General features: G+C 38.5%; 1 protein-coding gene across 1 annotated transcript in view; it reads left to right on the forward strand.

Moving 5' to 3' along the window:
- LOC110499532 (heparanase 2) overlaps positions 1-18,352 on the forward strand; it is a gene marked incomplete at its 5' end in the record, with an annotated part of 69,791 nt that overhangs the window by 17,288 nt on the left and 34,151 nt on the right. The window contains 3 exons of the mRNA XM_036956206.1: positions 558-651; positions 6,134-6,240; positions 7,505-7,619. Coding sequence (XP_036812101.1) covers positions 558-651; positions 6,134-6,240; positions 7,505-7,619 — 316 coding nt within the window. The remainder of the gene's footprint in view (positions 1-557; positions 652-6,133; positions 6,241-7,504; positions 7,620-18,352) is intronic.

Genomic DNA, 18,352 nt, shown 5'->3' on the forward strand with positions numbered 1-18,352 from the left:
TTTATTTACCAAATGTAACCCTTTTTTTATTCCCACTAAACTACTTCCATATACTTCCATTTGTTTTTTAAACTGGCACAGAGCTACCTTCAGATGAGTCTTGTAAGGCTTCAGACATTTTGTGAGGAGACTGATTTTCAGGATGTCTAATGTTCTGACAAACACAGTCTGGCCACATCTGAAGGCTGATGTGGTGGATTGAGACGCAAATCAGGCAAAACGTTGTTAATTCAGCTGGGGGACATTATAAATGATCTTAGGAATCATTAAAAAAGTCTATATAATTTGTGGGAATAACTATCTACATAGCTTACTAACATAGTAAATGTTAAATGTTAATATTAAATAATTGTGAGAATTGTGAGAATGAGGAGAATATACTTTCTGATAAGTGTAAACTCTGTTTAATGTGCAAAGTGTAGTAATGTAGTGAGGGCGTTTAGCATCAGATGAAAAAAAGTATAATGTATACAACCTAACCATGATGTCACAAAAGACGCCCTGCGCATTTATCAGAAGTCACCTGTATTCTGTGTTTGTTTTTGTTGTGTCTGTAGTTACTACACGGATAGCAGAGTGACCAAAGTAGAGGACTTTCTGAAGACTCGCCTGCTGGACACCCTGACCGAACAGATCACTAAAGTACTCAAGGTGAGAGAAAGGCAAGGGTTGAAACAAGGTCTCAGGCAATGTCACTCATCATGTAGGAGTGGTTCAACAAATCACCTCTGTTACACGTGCCTCCGCCAATCACCCGCCCTGCTTCTCCCCTGCTCCCCTGTTGTCTGCTACCTCCCTCCATAGGCCTTACCTCTGTAAGGACACAGTTCTATGGGTCTCAACTGTCAGCTCTAGAGCAGTAACTTCCCTCAGAGAGAAAAAAAAGTCCATAAGAACCTGTCTGTCTGTCTGTCTGTCTGTCTGTCTGTCTGTCTGTCTGTCTGTCTGTCTTTGTAGGATGGGACAGTCTGCCTGTCTGTCTGTCTCTGTAGGGTGGGACGGTCTGTCTGTCTGTCTCTGTAGGGTGGGATGGTCTGTCTGTCTATCTGTCTGTCTGTCTCTGTAGGGTAGGACGGTCGTGTTGTCTGTCTGTCTGTCTGTCTCTGTAGGGTGGGACGGTCGTGCTGTCTGTCTGTCTGTCTCTGTAGGGTGGGACGGTCGTGCTGTCTGTCTGTCTGTCTGTCTGTCTCTGTAGGGTGGGACGGTCTGTCTGTCTGTCTCTGTAGGGTGGGACGGTCTGTCTGTCTGTCTGTCTCTGTAGGGTGGGTCGGTCTGTCTGTCTGTCTCTGTAGGGTGGGACGGTCTGTCTGTCTGTCTGTCTCTGTAGGGTGGGACGGTCTGTCTGTCTGTCTCTGTAGGGTGGGACGGTCTGTCTGTCTGTCTCTGTAGGGTGGGACGGTCTGTCTGTCTGTCTCTGTAGGGTGGGACGGTCTGTCTGTCTGTCTCTGTAGGGTGGGACGGTCTGTCTGTCTGTCTCTGTAGGGTGGGACGGTCTGTCTGTCTGTCTCTGTAGGGTGGGACGGTCTGTCTGTCTGTCTCTGTAGGGTGGGACGGTCTGTCTGTCTGTCTCTGTAGGGTGGGTCGGTCTGTCTGTCTGTCTCTGTAGGGTGGGACGGTCTGTCTGTCTGTCTGTCTCTGTAGGGTGGGACGGTCTGTCTGTCTGTCTCTGTAGCGTGGGACGGTCTGTCTGTCTGTCTGTCTGTCTGTCTCTGTAGGGTGGGACGGTCTGTCTGTCTGTCTCTGTAGGGTGGGACGGTCGTGCTCACAATTAATTAAAACTTCTTAGGGCCAGGTGTCCAACGGCACAGGTTTCATACATTCACGTATAACGATTAAATATTCACGTACTTTTTGAAAATCTTCCTCTGATTTCTCATCCAAACAACCCCAGCTATAACATGTAGTGTTGATTTGTTAGATAAAATCCTTCTTTATATCCCAAAAAGTCTGTTTAGTGGGCACCATCGATTTGAGTAATCCACTCGTTCAACATGCAGGGAAAGGAAACCCGAAAATCTACCCCTAAACTTTGTTTCAACAAGTCAAAATACATTTCTATTTACTCCTCAGATACCCTAAAATGTAATCAGACTATAATATTTATTTCTGAAAGAAGTATGTTCATTTGGAAACCGATTTTAGCAGGTGCGCAATGTCTTCATGGCGCGCGCAAACACACATTTTCAAGACATTGCCCCTCTACTAAAACTGATATTTCTTATTCGTTTTTGAAGTTTCAAGCGTGAAACCTTGAACATAGACTGCTGACACTCTGTGGAAGCCATAGGAATTACATCCAGGGAGCTAATTGTCAATATGACATTTCTCTTGCATTTCTAAGAGGATGGTCTCTCAACAACAACAAAAAATCTGGTTGGTTTTTCTTTGGATTTTCTCCTACCATATCTATTGTGTTATATTATCTGACATTATTTTAACGTTTCTACAAACTTAAAATGTTTTCTTTCCAATGGTACCAATTATATGCATATCCTGGCTTCAGGGCCTGAGCAACAGGCAGTTTACTTTGGGCACGTCATTCAGACGGGACGTGGAGAAAAAAGGGGCCTAGCCCTGAGAAGATCTAGTCACAGTCTCTGAGCTGGTAGAAAATACCCAACTCTTCTCCATTGTAAAAGAGAGGGAAGGACCCCCTAAAGCCCATTAAATCAATCAAAGAATGATGTGTGCCCCCTATTGTGTGTGAGTGTGTGCGTACGTGCATCAAAGGTTAATGAAATAGATCATCCAGAATAGAATAAGGAAGAGGACTGAATAAATACTAGGTCAGATCAAATAAAAAAACACGAAAAATAGAAACAAACTAGAATGTATGTTATAGTATATGTTATGTAGAGTATGTATATGTTATAGAGAGTATGGATATGTATATGTTATATAGAGTATGTATATATGTATATGTTATATAGAGTATGTATATGTTATATAAAGTATGTATATATGTATATGTTATATAGAGTATGTATATGTTATAGAGAGTATGTATATATGTATATGTTATATAGAGTATGTATATATGTATATGTTATATAGAGTATGTATATATGTATATGTTATATAGAGTATGTATATGTTATATAGAGTATGTATATGTTATATAGAGTATGTATATATGTATATGTTATATAGAGTATGTATATGTTATATAAAGTATGTATATATGTATATGTTATATAGAGTATGTATATATGTATATGTTATATAGAGTATGTATATGTTATATAGAGTATGTATATGTTATATAAAGTATGTATATATGTATATGTTATATAGAGTATGTATATGTTATATAGAGTATGTATATGTTATATAGAGTATGTATATGTTATATGGAGTATGTATATGTTATATAGAGTATGTATATATGTATATGTTATATAGAGTATGTATATATGTATATGTTATATAGAGTATGTATATGTTATATAGAGTATGTATATATGTATATGTTATATAGAGTATGTATATGTTATATAGAGTATGTATATATGTATATGTTATATAGAGTATGTATATGTTATATAAAGTATGTATATATGTATATGTTATATAGAGTATGTATATGTTATATAAAGTATGTATATATGTATATGTTATATAGAGTATGTATATGTTATATAGAGTATGTATATGTTATATAGAGTATGTATATGTTATATAGAGTATGTATATATGTATATGTTATATAGAGTATGTATATGTTATATAAAGTATGTATATATGTATATGTTATATAGAGTATGTATATGTTATATAAAGTATGTATATATGTATATGTTATATAGAGTATGTATATGTTATATAAAGTATGTATATATGTATATGTTATATAGAGTATGTATATGTTATATAGAGTATGTATATGTTATATAGAGTATGTATATGTTATATAGAGTATGTATATATGTATATGTTATATAGAGTATGTATATGTTATATAAAGTATGTATATATGTATATGTTATATAGAGTATGTATATGCTATATAGAGTATGTCTATGTTATATAGAGTATGTATATGTTATATAAAGTATGTATATATGTATATGTTATATAGAGTATGTATATGGTATATAGAGTATGTATATGTTATATAAAGTATGTATATATGTATATGTTATATAGAGTATGTATATATGTATATGTTATATAGAGTATGTATATATGTATATGTTATATAGAGTATGTATATGGTATATAGAGTATGTATATGTTATATAAAGTATGTATATATGTATATGTTATATAGAGTATGTATATATGTATATGTTATATAGAGTATGTATATATGTATATGTTATATAGAGTATGTATATGTTATATAAAGTATGTATATATGTATATGTTATATAGAGTATGTATATATGTATATGCTATATAGAGTATGTCTATGTGTATATGTTATATAGAGTATGTATATGTTATATAAAGTATGTATATATGTATATGTTATATAGAGTATGTATATGCTATATAGAGTATTTATATGTTATATAGAGTATGTATATGTTATATAGAGTATGTATATATGTATATGTTATATAGAGTATGTATATATGTATATGTTACATAGAGTATGTATATGTTATATGGAGTATGTATATGTTATAGAGAGTATGTATATATGTATATGTTATATAGAGTATGTATATATGTATATGTTATATAGAGTATGTATATATGTATATGTTATATAGAGTATGTATATGTTATATAGAGTATGTATATATGTATATGTTATATAGAGTATGTATATGTTATATAAAGTATGTATATATGTATATGTTATATAGAGTATGTATATGCTATATAGAGTATGTATATATGTATATGCTATATAGAGTATGTATATATGTATATGTTATATAGAGTATGTATATGCTATATAGAGTATGTATATGTTATATAGAGTATGTATATGTTATATAAAGTATGTCTATGTGTATATGTTATATAGAGTATGTATATGTTATATAGAGTATGTATATATGTATATGGTATATAGAGTATGTATATGTTATATAAAGTATGTATATATGTATATGTTATATAGAGTATGTATATGGTATATAGAGTATGTATATGTTATATAGAGTATGTATATGTTATATAGAGTATGTATATGTTATATAGAGTATGTATATATGTATATGTTATATAGAGTATGTATATGGTATATAGAGTATGTATATGTTATATAGAGTATGTATATATGTATATGTTATATAGAGTATGTATATGTTATACAGAGTATGTATATGTTATATAGAGTATGTATATGTTATATAGAGTATGTATATGTTATAGAGAGTATGTATATGTTATAGAGAGTATGTATATGTTATAGAGAGTATGTATATGTTATAGAGAGTATGTATATGTTATATAGAGTATGTATATGTTATATAGAGTATGTATATATGTATATGTTATATAGAGTATGTATATGTTATATAGAGTATGTATATGTTATAGAGAGTATGTATATGTTATAGAGAGTATGTATATGTTATATAGAGTATGTATATGCTATATGTGTGTGAGCATGTATGTAAACGTGTGTGAGCAGGCTTGTGGTGTACGTGCTTGTGTGTGTGTGTGCGTGTGTGTCCATTTGCTGCCAGTAGTAATGGTTTGCAGACATGCTAGAGCAGAGAGAACAGGTCCTCGGGACAGATATCCATTTACCAGGGTTAGCTGCTGTATCTGGCTCCGGGCCAGCAGGATGGGACTAGTTGGATGAGATCGACTGTCCAGTTCAGCTCAGTTCAGAGGTTCTATTCGTTTTCTTTTTTTTTACTAAATGAAATGTTCTGACCTCATGTTGCTGTCATTGAACAAAGGAGATTCTCATTCCAAATTTTTTTCTCTCTCTTTCTTTGATCTCATCCCTGTTTTTCTGTTGTTTCTCCCCATCACTCTCTCTCTCTTTTCTCCATCTCCCCCTCTCTCGCTCTCTTTCCTCTCTCGCTCTCTTTCCTCTCTCTCTCTTTCCTCTCTCTCTCTCTTCTCTCTCTCTCTCTCTCTCTCTCTCTCTCTCTCTCTCTCTCTCTCTCTCTCTCTCCCCCTCTCTCACACACTCTCTCTTTCTCACTATCTCTGTGTCTCTCAGGTAGTGAATAGCCATGCTCCTGGTAAGAAGGTGTGGTTGGGTGGAGTGGGTCCGGCGTGGGCTGGAGGAACCAACAACCTCTCTGATACCTACGCTGCTGGCTTTCTGTAAGTACAATCAATCTATCTATAAATGAATCAATCAAAAACTCTATACATCAATCAAAGTATCATCTCACTCTGGCATTATTCTCACTTTTGTGTGTTTGTATGTTTGTGTGTTTGTGTGTGTGTCAGTGGAGGCATCTTCAGAGGAGGAAGGGGAGAACCAGTGAATTTCATAAAAATAAACATTGTAAAATATTGAAAAAGTAATTATTTTTAGATAAAACTATTCTAAATATATTCACATGTCACCAAATAATTGATTAAAACACACTGTTTTGGTGTAGCTGGAGGACAGCTAGTGTCTGTCCTCCTCTTGGTACATTGACTTCAATACAAAACCTAGGAGGCTCTTGATTCTCACCCCCTTCCATAGACTTACATAGTAATTATGACATTTTCCAGAGGCTGTCCTCCAACATATCAGACCTCCTTGCAGCATGAACTGACATGTTGTCCACCCAATCAAAGGATCAGAGAATGAATCAAGTACTGAAAGCATTTTTGCCTGGTCACGTACAGCTGATGTGTTGTTCATTGAAGTTCAAAAGGTGTGAGGAAGAGAGTGCATATATGCAAGAAGGAATACAACGTGGCTGCTATTAAAGTGAACTGTGTTTATGCGTGATCAGAGGTGTATTCATTCCGCTGATTCTGTTGAAAAAGTTTCTTAATTAAACGTGAACAAACAAAACCGGTATAAAAATACCTGAATTTGTCCAATAGGAACTCTTATTTGCAACTGTTGGACTATTGATTACACCCTAAATAAGCTAGATGCAGGCAAGAGTGTGCAAGGCGATATTGAAAATGTCACTGTCTGTCCATGTGTTACTGTCTGTCCATGTGTTACTGTCTGTCATCTCAAATGTTTCTCTCGACCTGTGTGCACGTAAGGTTACATTGTAAACTTTCATTCATAGGCTAGGTTGTAGCAACCTCATGATGGGTATAGGGAACATTAGAGTATCATGTAGCAGCCTAAACCTATCACTGTTACATTGAACTGGTGAATGGAATAAGAATGACAGTCATCCAACATGCTGTAATAGAAATAAGACAAAGCTCATGAAAAATAAAAATGGTACTCCCTCATCATAAACACCACTGACCGCCACTGGGGTGTGTGTGTGTGTGTGTGTGTGTGTGTGTGTGTGTGTGTGTGTGCGTGTGTGTGTGTGTGTGTGTGTGTGTGTGTGTGTGTGTGTGTGTGTGTGTGTGTGTGTGTGTGTGTGTGTGTGTGTGTGTGTGTGTGTGTGTGTTTCAGGTGGCTGAACACTCTGGGTATGGCAGCGATGCATGGGATTGACGTGGTCCTGAGATACTCGTTCTTCGACTATGGATACACACACCTCGTAGACCAGCACTTCAACCCACTGCCGGTTAGTCTCACACTCTGCTCTCCTTATCATCGTCAAGCAGCGCAGGACAAATCCTTCCTTTATATTCTCAATGTATAGCAAGGGAAAGTCCATTGGAGGTATTGCCACTCTGGTTAGTTACTCTTAGTCCGGTCTTCAGTGTGGCTTTGGGTAGCTACTGTAGGCTCATCTCAGTCCTCTGTGACACCTCGCGTTCTTTCTCCAGCGTTCTTTCTCCAGCGTTCTTTCTCCAGCGTTCTTTCTCCAGCGTTCTTTCTCCAGCGTTTTTTCTCCAGCGTTTCTCCACCCCCCCCCCCCATCACACAATGTGTCACACAATGTGTGCAGTGCTGGGCTGGTGACAGATCTGCACAACCTGAGCTGTAGATACACAAAAGGCTGCTACCCCCGTCCCCCCTCTGGCACGGTCTGCAATGGCATAGTCCAGTCCTGGCTCTCATCACTGCCTTCTGCGGTTGGGATTGTACCACGCAGGATCAGGGGTACAGGACTATGCTCAGGGCAAGCTTTATGCACAACTAATCATTGGCTAGATGACAAGTTGATTCGTTGAATAAGGGGTTTTAGTGCTGGGATGGGAAAAAAAGCCTGCACACCCTGTGGGTCACCAGAACCAGGACTGAAGGAGTGGTTACTTTTTGAAGGGGTTTGCCAGAGATTATGACATCCAAGACTCTTTGATCCAAACAGAGTCAGCGATACAATGCTACTGCGGCGCCAAGTTCATAAAAATGATTTATCAACAACTGGTGGATGCCTAAAGAAGATGTGGAGAACATCTTACTACATTTATCTGCTGCAGGGATGGGTGGTGTTCATTAGGGAGATGTCTCTATTCAATGCTCCAAAGCTAGAGGATATAAATAATACATCATTAAGAATAATTCAGATTTTTTCAACCTGGGACCATTACTGGTGTCTGTACCTGGTGCAAAGCATGAAACATTTACTGTGTAGACCTGCCATTGGGAGGTCTTGGCAGTGGCTTTCAACACAATTTTACAATGAATTATACACTTTAAAAAATCTTTTTTAAACACTTATTCTGCTTCTACCTCACCTCAAAGTTAATTCTAAAGCTAGACAACAGTACCAACCACACTAACGATTCAATGCTCAGATACTCAGACACCAACCCATCCTACAAAAGTCAATGACACCGTTCCATTAATTTATCTCCCTTCAGCTCCTTCTGGATCTAGTCTTCATGTATCCTCCAGCTGCAATATCACAGAGCTACCTGCTTGATGGACATTAGAAAATAATCAGGAAGCAGACAATTATTTTCCACACCGCTCTGGTCTCTGTACATTTTCTGGGAAGGATGCTCCCCCCACAATCACAATGGAACATATTTTTGGTAGCTCAGATTGTTCTGGCAATTGTCACATACAAACTTAAATGGGAAGCAAGACGATCAACATACTTTTTACATTTGTATCACAAACCATTTTTTTTTTAAATCATGATGAAAGTGTCAATTTTAGCCCCTTTTTAGATATTTACATGCCTCCTGTAAGACCCTATGAACTATGACCTATGAACTGTACATGATACAGACAACATCTTGGTGTCATTATACTACTTATATTGTGTATGTCTTCATCCTGAATTTTTTTTCTTCACATTAATTTATTCAACATTAAAACATAGAAATATGAATATCTGAAAATGATACTTTCTGATTTTGCTCATTTTAAAACATATTGTTTGGAATGATATACTCCACATACAGAGCCTTCGGAAAGTATTCAGACCCCTTTGACTTTTCCACGTGTTGTTACATTACAGGCGTATTAATAAATATATAATAATCTTCAGCAATCTACACACAATAACACATAATAACAAAGACAAAAAAGGTTTTTAGATTTGTTTTTTTGCAAATTTATACACATTTTGAAATACTTTATTTACATTGGTATTCAGAACCTTTGCTATGAGACTCGAAATTGAGCTCAGGTGCATCCTGTTTCCATTGATCATCCTTGAGATGTTTCTACAACTTGATTGGAGTCCATCTGTTGTAAATTAAATTGATTGGATATGATTTAAAAAGGCACAGACCTGTCTATATAAGGTCCCACAGTTGACAGTGCATGTCAGAGCAAAAATCAAGCCACGAGGTCAAAGGAATTGTCTGTAGAGCTCCGAGACAATATTGTGTCGATGCAAAGATCTTGGGAAGGGTACAAAAACATTTCTGCAGCATTGAAGGTCCCCAAGAACACAGTGGCCTCCATCATAAATGGAAGGTTTTGGAAGACTTTTCCTAGATCTGGCCACCCGGCCAAACTGAGCAATCGGGGGAGAAGGCCCTTGGTCTGGGAGGTGACTGATGGTAACTCTGACAGAGCTCTAGAGTTCCTCTGTGGAGATGGGAGAACCTTCCAGAAGGACAACCATCTCTGCAGCATTCCACCAATCAGGCCTTTATGGCCAGAAGGAAGCCACTCCTCAGTAAAAGGCACATGACAGCCTGCTTGGACTTTGCCAAAAGGCACCTTAAAAACAATATTCTCTGGTCTGATGAAACCAAGATTGAACTCTTTGGCCTGAATGGCAATCGTCACATCTTTCGGAAACCTGGCACCATCCCTATGGTGAAGCATGATGAACGGAGCAGAGATCCTTGATGAAAACCTGCTCCAGAGTGCTCAGTTTGTCAGACTGGTTTACCTTCCAACAAGACATAGACCCTAAACACACAGCCAAGACAACGCAGGAGTGACTTCGGGACAAGTCTTTGAATGTCCTTAAGTGGCCCAGCCAGAGCCTGGACTTGAACCCATCTCTGGGGAGACCTAAAATTAGCTGTGCAGCAACACTCCCCATCCAACCTGACAGAGCTTGAGAGGATCTGCAGAGAAGAATGGGAGAAACCCTCCAAATACAGGTGTGCCAAGTTTGTAGCATCATACCCAAGAAGAATCAAGGCTGTAATTGCTGCCAAAGGTGCTTCAACAAAGTACTGAGTATGTAAATGTAATATTTTCCGTTTTTATTTCTAATAAATTTGCTAAAAGTTTTAGCTTTGTCATTATGGGTAATGAATAAGGCTGTAACGTAACAACATGTGTAAAAAGTCAAGGTGTATGAATACTTTCCGAATGCACTGTTAATAACATTTACAGAGTGTGCTCCCATTGCTGCAGGTGTCCTTGGGAAGTCTATTTCCTGCTGTGAAGGCGAGAACAGACAGTTTTTGTGACTGCTCAGGGTAGACAGCATGAACAGTGAGGCGGCAGATAGCCTAGTGGTTAGAGCGTTGGACTAGTAACTGAAAGGTTGCAAGATCGAATTCCCGAGCCGACAAGGTAAAGAAAGATATGTTGTTCTGAACAAGGCAGATAACCCTAGGCTGTCATTGAAAATAAGAATTTGTTCCTAACTGACTTAGCTAGTAAAATAATTTAACAGTCTGTTGTTTCTGATATATATTACAGAGATGAGCATTTCTAAATGGTCCAGGCACTAGACAGAAAATAATAATTTCCAGAACTCTGATATACACTGATCAAAAAAATTATGCAACATGTAAAGTGTTGGTCCCAAGTTTCATGAGCTGAAATAAAATATCCCGGAAATGTTCTGTACTCACAAAAAGCTTATTTCTCTCAGATTTTGGGCACAATTTTGTTTACATCCCTGTTAGTGAGCATGTCTCCTTCGCCAAGATAATTCATCCACCAGACAGGTGTGGCAAGAAGCTGATTAAACAGAATGATCATTACACAGGTGCACCTTGTGCTGGGGACAATAAAAAGCCACTTTAAAATGTGTAGTTTTGTCACACAACACAATGCCACAGATGTCTTAAGTTTTGAGGGAGCATGCGATTTGCATGCTGACAGCAGGAATGCCTCCAGAGTTGTTGCCAGAGAATTGAATGTTCATTTCTCTACCATAAGCTGCCTCCAACGTTGATTTAGAGAATTTGGCAGTACGTCCAACTGGCCTCACAACCACAGACACGTTTAACCACGCCAGCCCAGGACCTCCACATCTGGCTTCTCCACCTGCGGGATCGTCTGAGACCAGCCAGCTGGACAGCTGATGAAACTGAGGAGAATTTCTGTCTGTAAAAAAGCCCTTTTGTGGGCAAAACCTAATTCTGATTGGCTGGGCCTGGCTCCCCAGTGGGTGGGCCTGGCTGCCAAGTAGGTGGGCCTATGCCCTCCAACTCCCATCCATGGCTGCACCCCTGCCCAGTCAATTGAAATCTATAGATTAGGGCCTAACGAATTTATTGAAATTGACTGATTTCCTTAAATGAACTGTACCTTGAAATTGTTGCATGCGTTTATATCTTTGTAGGATATAGGATCTTAATTTGATCACCCTGTTCACCCTGCAGGAAATGTAAAATGTGTTTTTGGCCCAGCACATGTGAAGATGTTTGGGATGTGACCTCAGCTTAGTATATTAACCTGCTTCCTGGGTGGTTTGTCTGTTAAACTGATATGGGCCTCCCTCGGCTCTCCTCCTCTTTTCTCCCTGTTTATAGCACCTGGTATGCCTCTCTTTTCATTATTTTATTGCTCTCACCCTCCCTTTTCATCTCTCTCTCTCTCTCTATCTCTATCGCGCTCTCTCTCTCCAGCATTTAAAGACACAGAGGGCTGTTGAAAAGATCTTGCTCATGTTTTCTGGTTGATTAAATGGTTATGTTGCTGTGTGTTACTATTTACTGCAGGTTTAAGTTTTTTTTATTTTTTATTACAGGGACAGTGCACATTTACACTTTTGCCATGTTTTTTGTGAAGGTGCAGTGTGTCTGATAGCAGACCCGCCCCTAATTAAAACGGACTGCACATTGTTAACCCCTCTCCTAATTAGAAACATTCCAACTAGGGGTGAAACGGTATGTGTATTCAGGTGTTAGAATGGCCAAGTCAAAGTCCAGACCTGAATCCAATCGAGAATCTGTGGAAAGAACTGAAAACTGCTGTTCACAAATGCTCTCCATCCAACCTCACTGAGCTCGAGCTGTTTTGCAAGGAGGAATGGGAAAAAATGTCTCTCGATGTGCAAAACTGATAGAGACATACCCCAAGCGACTTACAGCTGTAACCGCAGCAAAAGGTGGCGCTACAAAGTATTAACTTAAGGGGGCTGAATAATTTTGCACGCCCAATTTTTCAGTTTTTGATTTGTTAAAAAAGTTTGAAATATCCAATAAATGTCGTTCCACTTCATGATTGTGTCCCACTTGTTGTTGATTCTTCACAAAAAAATACAGTTTTATATCTTTATGTTTGAAGCCTGAAATGTGGCAAAAGGTCGCAAAGTTCAAGGGGGCCGAATACTTTCGCAAGGCACTGTATTATAGCTAGGGGGAAAAAAAAAAAAAAATATATATATATATATATATATATAAAGTCAACTTACTGAATGGAAACTTCTGACCCACTGGAATTGTGATACAGTGAATTGTAAGTAAAAGAATCTGTATGTAAACAATTGTTGGAAAAATGTATTATATCATGCACAAAGTAGATGTCCTAACCGACTTGCCAAAACTATAGTTTGTTAACAAGAAATTTGTGGAGTGGTTGAAAAACGAGTTTTAATGACTCCAACCTAAGTGTATGTAAACTTCCGACTTCAACTGTATATTGTAAAAATAATATTATTGCATAATCCAATGGCGTATAAATTAACGTGGGAAAAATACGTTGTTTATCCTTTCTAGGGCAGGTGTTCCACTAGCGGAACCCCTTCCACTAGCGGAACCCCTTGACAACATTCCTCTGAAAAGGCAGCGCACGAAATTCAAAAATATTTTTTAGAAATATGTAACTTTCACACATGAACAAGTCCAATACAGCAAATGAAAGATCAACGTCTTGTTAATCTACCCATCATGTCCAATTTCAAACATTCTTTACAGTGAAAGCACAACATATGATTATGTTAGATCACCGCCAAGTAAAAAAAACACAGCCATTTTTCCAGCCAAAGATAGGAGTCACGATCGTCGTATTGAGGAGACCAAAGCGCAGGGTGGTGTGAATGCATGCTTTAATGAAAGACGGAAAAAACACTAAAACAAACTAACCAGACGACCGTGACCGCTATAGCAACAGAGCGCTAACATGCAACATCACATAGACAATAACCCACGAAATACCCAAAGAAGATGGCTGCCTAAATATGGTTCCCAATCAGAGACAACGATAAACAGCTGCCTCTAATTGAAAACCAATCTAGGCAACCATAGACATACACAAACACCTAGATGGTAAACTACCCCATGAACCTACAAAACCCCTAGACAGTACAAAAACACATACATCACCCATGTCACACCCTGACCTAACCAAAATATATAAAGAAAACAAAGAATACTCAGGTCAGGGCGTGACAATAGGAGTCACAAAAAGCAGAAATATAGATAAAATGAATCACTAACCTTTGATGATCTTCATCAGATGACACTCATAGGACATGATGTTACACAATACATGTATGTTTTGTTCGATAATATGCATATTTATATCCAAACATCTCAGTTTACATTGGCACGTTACGTGCAGTAATGTTTTGATTCCAAAACATCCGGTGATTTTGCAGAAATACTCATAATAAACATTGATAAAAGATACAAGTGTTATTCACAGAATTAAAGATAGACTTCTCCTTAATGCAACCGCTGAGTCAGATTTCAAAAAAACTTTACGGAAAAAGCATAATCTGAAAACGGCGCTCAGAGCCCAAAACAGCCAGAGAAATATCTGCCATTTTGGAGTCAACAGAAGTTAGAAATAACACCTTAAATATTCACTTACCTTTGATGATCTTCATTTGTTCCATAAAGTTCCATAATGTCCATCATTTATGTCCAAATAGCCACTTGTTGTTAGCGTGTTCAGCCCAGAAATCCATCTTCATGAAGTGCGAGCACTTCGTCCAGACAAAAACTCAAAGTTCTGTTTGTTACAGGTCGTAGAAACAAGTCAAACAATGTATGGAATCTTTAGCATGTTTTTAACATAAATCATCAATAAGGTTCCAACCGGAGAATTCCTGTCTGAAGAAAAGCACTGGAACGAGAGCTAACTCTCTTGTGACCGCGTGTCATGAGACCAAGGCAGTCTGCCAGACCACTGACTCAAACAGGTCTCATGAGCCCCTCTTTTATAGTAGAATTCTCAAACAAGTTTCTAAAGACGGTTTGACATCTAGTGGAAGCCGTAGGAAGTGCAACTTTACTCCATAGACACTGTGAATTCGGTAGGCCATGCTTTGAAAAACTACAAACCTCAGATTTCCCACTTCCTGGTTGGATTTTTCTCTGATTTTTGCCTGCCATATGAGTTCTGTTATACTCAGACATCATTCAAACAGTTTTAGAAACTGAGTGTTTTCTATCCAATACTAATAATAATATGCATATATTAGCATCTGGGACAGAGTAGGAGGCAGTTCACTCTGGGCACGCTATTCATCCAAAAGTGAAAATGCTGCCCCCTATCTCAAAAATGATTTATAGTTGTCTGCAGTTCCACTCATTAGTTATTTTACTCCAGCGAGAACAGAGCGCAGATACCGTCGTACCAGTAAAATTCATAGCGGCAGATGTTTAAAGTGGTCGAGCCGCGCCTCACTATTCTTTCCCGTACACATTTTGCCCAGACGTTAATTCCTGCCTTATACAAAAAAAACAAAATAACAACTTGAGAGCGAGTTGTCAGAAATGCGGTCTGTTGCTCTAACAACAGACAGTTGGACGTCTAGAGCTACTACCTACAGAGCTACTACCTACAGAGCTACTACCTACAGAGCTACTACCTTACTGTAACGGCTCATTCCATTACGGCAGAGTGGGAGATTAAAAGCCATGTCCTTCAAACACGTCCATTTGACAGGAGTCACACCAGTGTAAACTTGGGGGAGGAGCTAAGGGAAGTAGTTGCAGTGTGGAAGTTGGAGAGGGATAATGTAACGATTACTGTGACCACTGATAACGCTGGATATATTGTAAATGCAGTTGCACTAGCTGGATTGGGGCCACAGATAGGATGCTTTGCTCACGTTACCAATCTAGCATCTCAAAAAGCAATGTCAGTGAATCCAATCTCTCGCCTCCTAGCAAAGATCAGGAAGGTGGTATCCTTCTTTTATAAAAGCACAACTGCTGCACATGTTTCCAAGACAAAACAGGAGATGCTGGAGCTGCCAAACCACAAACTAATTCAAGATGTCCCTACTAGATGGAATTCAAGCCATGAAATAGTTGAGAGATACCTTGAGCAGAATGTTGTGGTGTATTCTACACTGACTGATCTAGCTGTGAGGAAGAATGTTAAAGATATTGTGAGTTTGTCTGAAAATGACACTAGCAGAGGAAGTTATCAAAGTGTGGAAACCTCTCAAAACAGTCACAACACTGATCTGCACTGAGAGCATTTCATCAGTTTCCATGGTCCTGCCTATGAAAACAATGATCCTGAAATCAATGGTGGCATCTGATGAAGATGAATCCGTAGTAAGGGATGTCAAGACTGCTATCAGAGTTAACCTGGAGCCTAGATATGCTAACCCTGGTGTCCAAGACTTCTTATACTAGAGCACCGCTTCGGACCCCCGGTTCAAGTCCCTGCTGCACCTGGATGCTGCTGCTCGTCTGAGAGTCTACACTGAACTCACAGCAGAGATGGTGACCAATATACAACAGGTATTGCTTTTATTTTGTTCGTGTGACATGTATTATTTTATTAATTTGTGATTTAACAATTAATTATACAGTAATAATTGTAATTGTCATAATAGTGTCTGATATATATTTCTAACAATAAATCATATTTTCAAAGACACTTTAAAGCCACTTCATTTTCATCTTATTTAATTGTGCAGGGTCAAGCCACAGACAACACAGGAGCTAACCCCTCTCCAGAGACGGCAGAGGACAGACGTTCTCTTCCAGAAAATAAGTCTGCCATGGCTGAGCTTTTTGGGGAGTTGTTCACGACCCAGGAGCAGGGAACCAAGTCAAAGGTCAAGGAGGAGGTGACCTCATACAGGGAAGTGGACTGTATTCCCCTGGATACTGATCCACTTCCATGGTGGAAGACCAACGAGTTAATATACCCTCATGACCCCTGTCCCTAGCGAGAGGGTATTCTCCACAGCGGCTCACATTGTCACAGCTACCTGGTTGTGCTTGGGAGCTCTGTTCCTAGTGAGAGGGTATTCTCCACAGCGGCTCACATTGTCACAGCTACCTGGCTGTGCTTGGGACCTCTGTCCCCAGCGAGAGGGTATTCTCCACAGCGGCTCACATTGTCACAGCTACCTGGTTGTGCTTGGGACCTCTGTCCCCAGCGAGAGGGTATTCTCCACAGCGGCTCACATTGTCACAGCTACCTGGCTGTGCTTGGGACCTCTGTTCCTAGTGAGAGGGTATTCTCCACAGCGGCTCACATTGTCACAGCTACCTGGCTGTGCTTGGGACCTCTGTCCCTAGCGAGAGGTTATTCTCCACAGCGGCTCACATTGTCACAGTAAGCCGATCTGTGCTCACTGCAGATAATGTGGATAGACAGCATCAGTGCGATTTGAACCTATCATTTTCTATTCACTATACGTGGAATTAGTCCATTGCGCCCCCAGGATCGAGTTAGCATGGTATGTGTTTTTACGCATACAAAGCTGTTCTTTTTATTTTATTCAAACAGACCCCATTTCAAATGAAAGAAGTACTCATTCAGATCAGGTGTGGCCAATTAGTGGGAACGCTAACACACCTGAACACACTTAACAAGATAGAGGATATAGAGAATTTTGTTGATGCTGAGAATGGAATGTATATGTTTTTAAATAATATTCTTAGAATGTTCTCTGAATGTTACAAAAGTTTTCCTCTGCTTTTTTAAAGGAAAGTTTTCTTACTTTCTCTGAACAATTTGAGAACATGACTTTAAATAGAACCAGGACGAAACCTGTAGGAAACGTTATGCTGAAGTATTGAAATTCCCACAGCAGAATGTTGTTTCTAATGTTCTTGGAACAATTTGAGAACATGACTTTAAATAGAACCAGGACGAAACCTGTAGGAAACGTTATGCTGAAGTATTTAAATTCCCACAGCAGAATGTTGTTTCTAATGTTCTTGGAACAATTTGAGAACATGACTTTAAATAGAACCATGATGAAACCGGTAGAAAACGTTATGCTGAAGTATTGAAATTCCCACAGCAGAATGTTGTTTCTAATGTTCTTGGAACAATTTGAGAACATGACTTTAAATAGAACCAGGACGAAACCGGTAGAAAACGTTATGCTGAAGTATTGAAATTCCCACAGCAGAATGTTGTTTCTAATGTTCTTGGAACAATTTGAGAACATGACTTTAAATAGAACCATGACGAAACCGGTAGAAAACGTTATGCTGAAGTATTGAAATTCCCACAGCAGAATGTTGTTTCTAATGTTCTTGGAACAATTTGAGAACATGACTTTAAATAGAACCATGACGAAACCTGTAGGAAAAGTTACTCTGAAGTACATTGTTTCTTGGTGTTTTCTGAGAACGTTCCCAATGTCAAACCAGTTGGAGAACATTCCTCGAACATGACCAAATTAGTATTTTAATAACATTTAACCACGTCTGAACTTTAAGGAAACGTTCTGTTAAAGTAATGAAATACGAAGAAAATAATGTTTTTTCCGTCAAGTTCCTTAAATAAGCTGAAAATGTTCCAAAGCCAAGCGACTGTACTGCACCATTC

This window comes from Oncorhynchus mykiss, chromosome 20 (genome assembly GCF_013265735.2).
Source record: "Oncorhynchus mykiss isolate Arlee chromosome 20, USDA_OmykA_1.1, whole genome shotgun sequence".
Classification (NCBI taxonomy): Eukaryota; Metazoa; Chordata; class Actinopteri; order Salmoniformes; family Salmonidae; genus Oncorhynchus; species Oncorhynchus mykiss.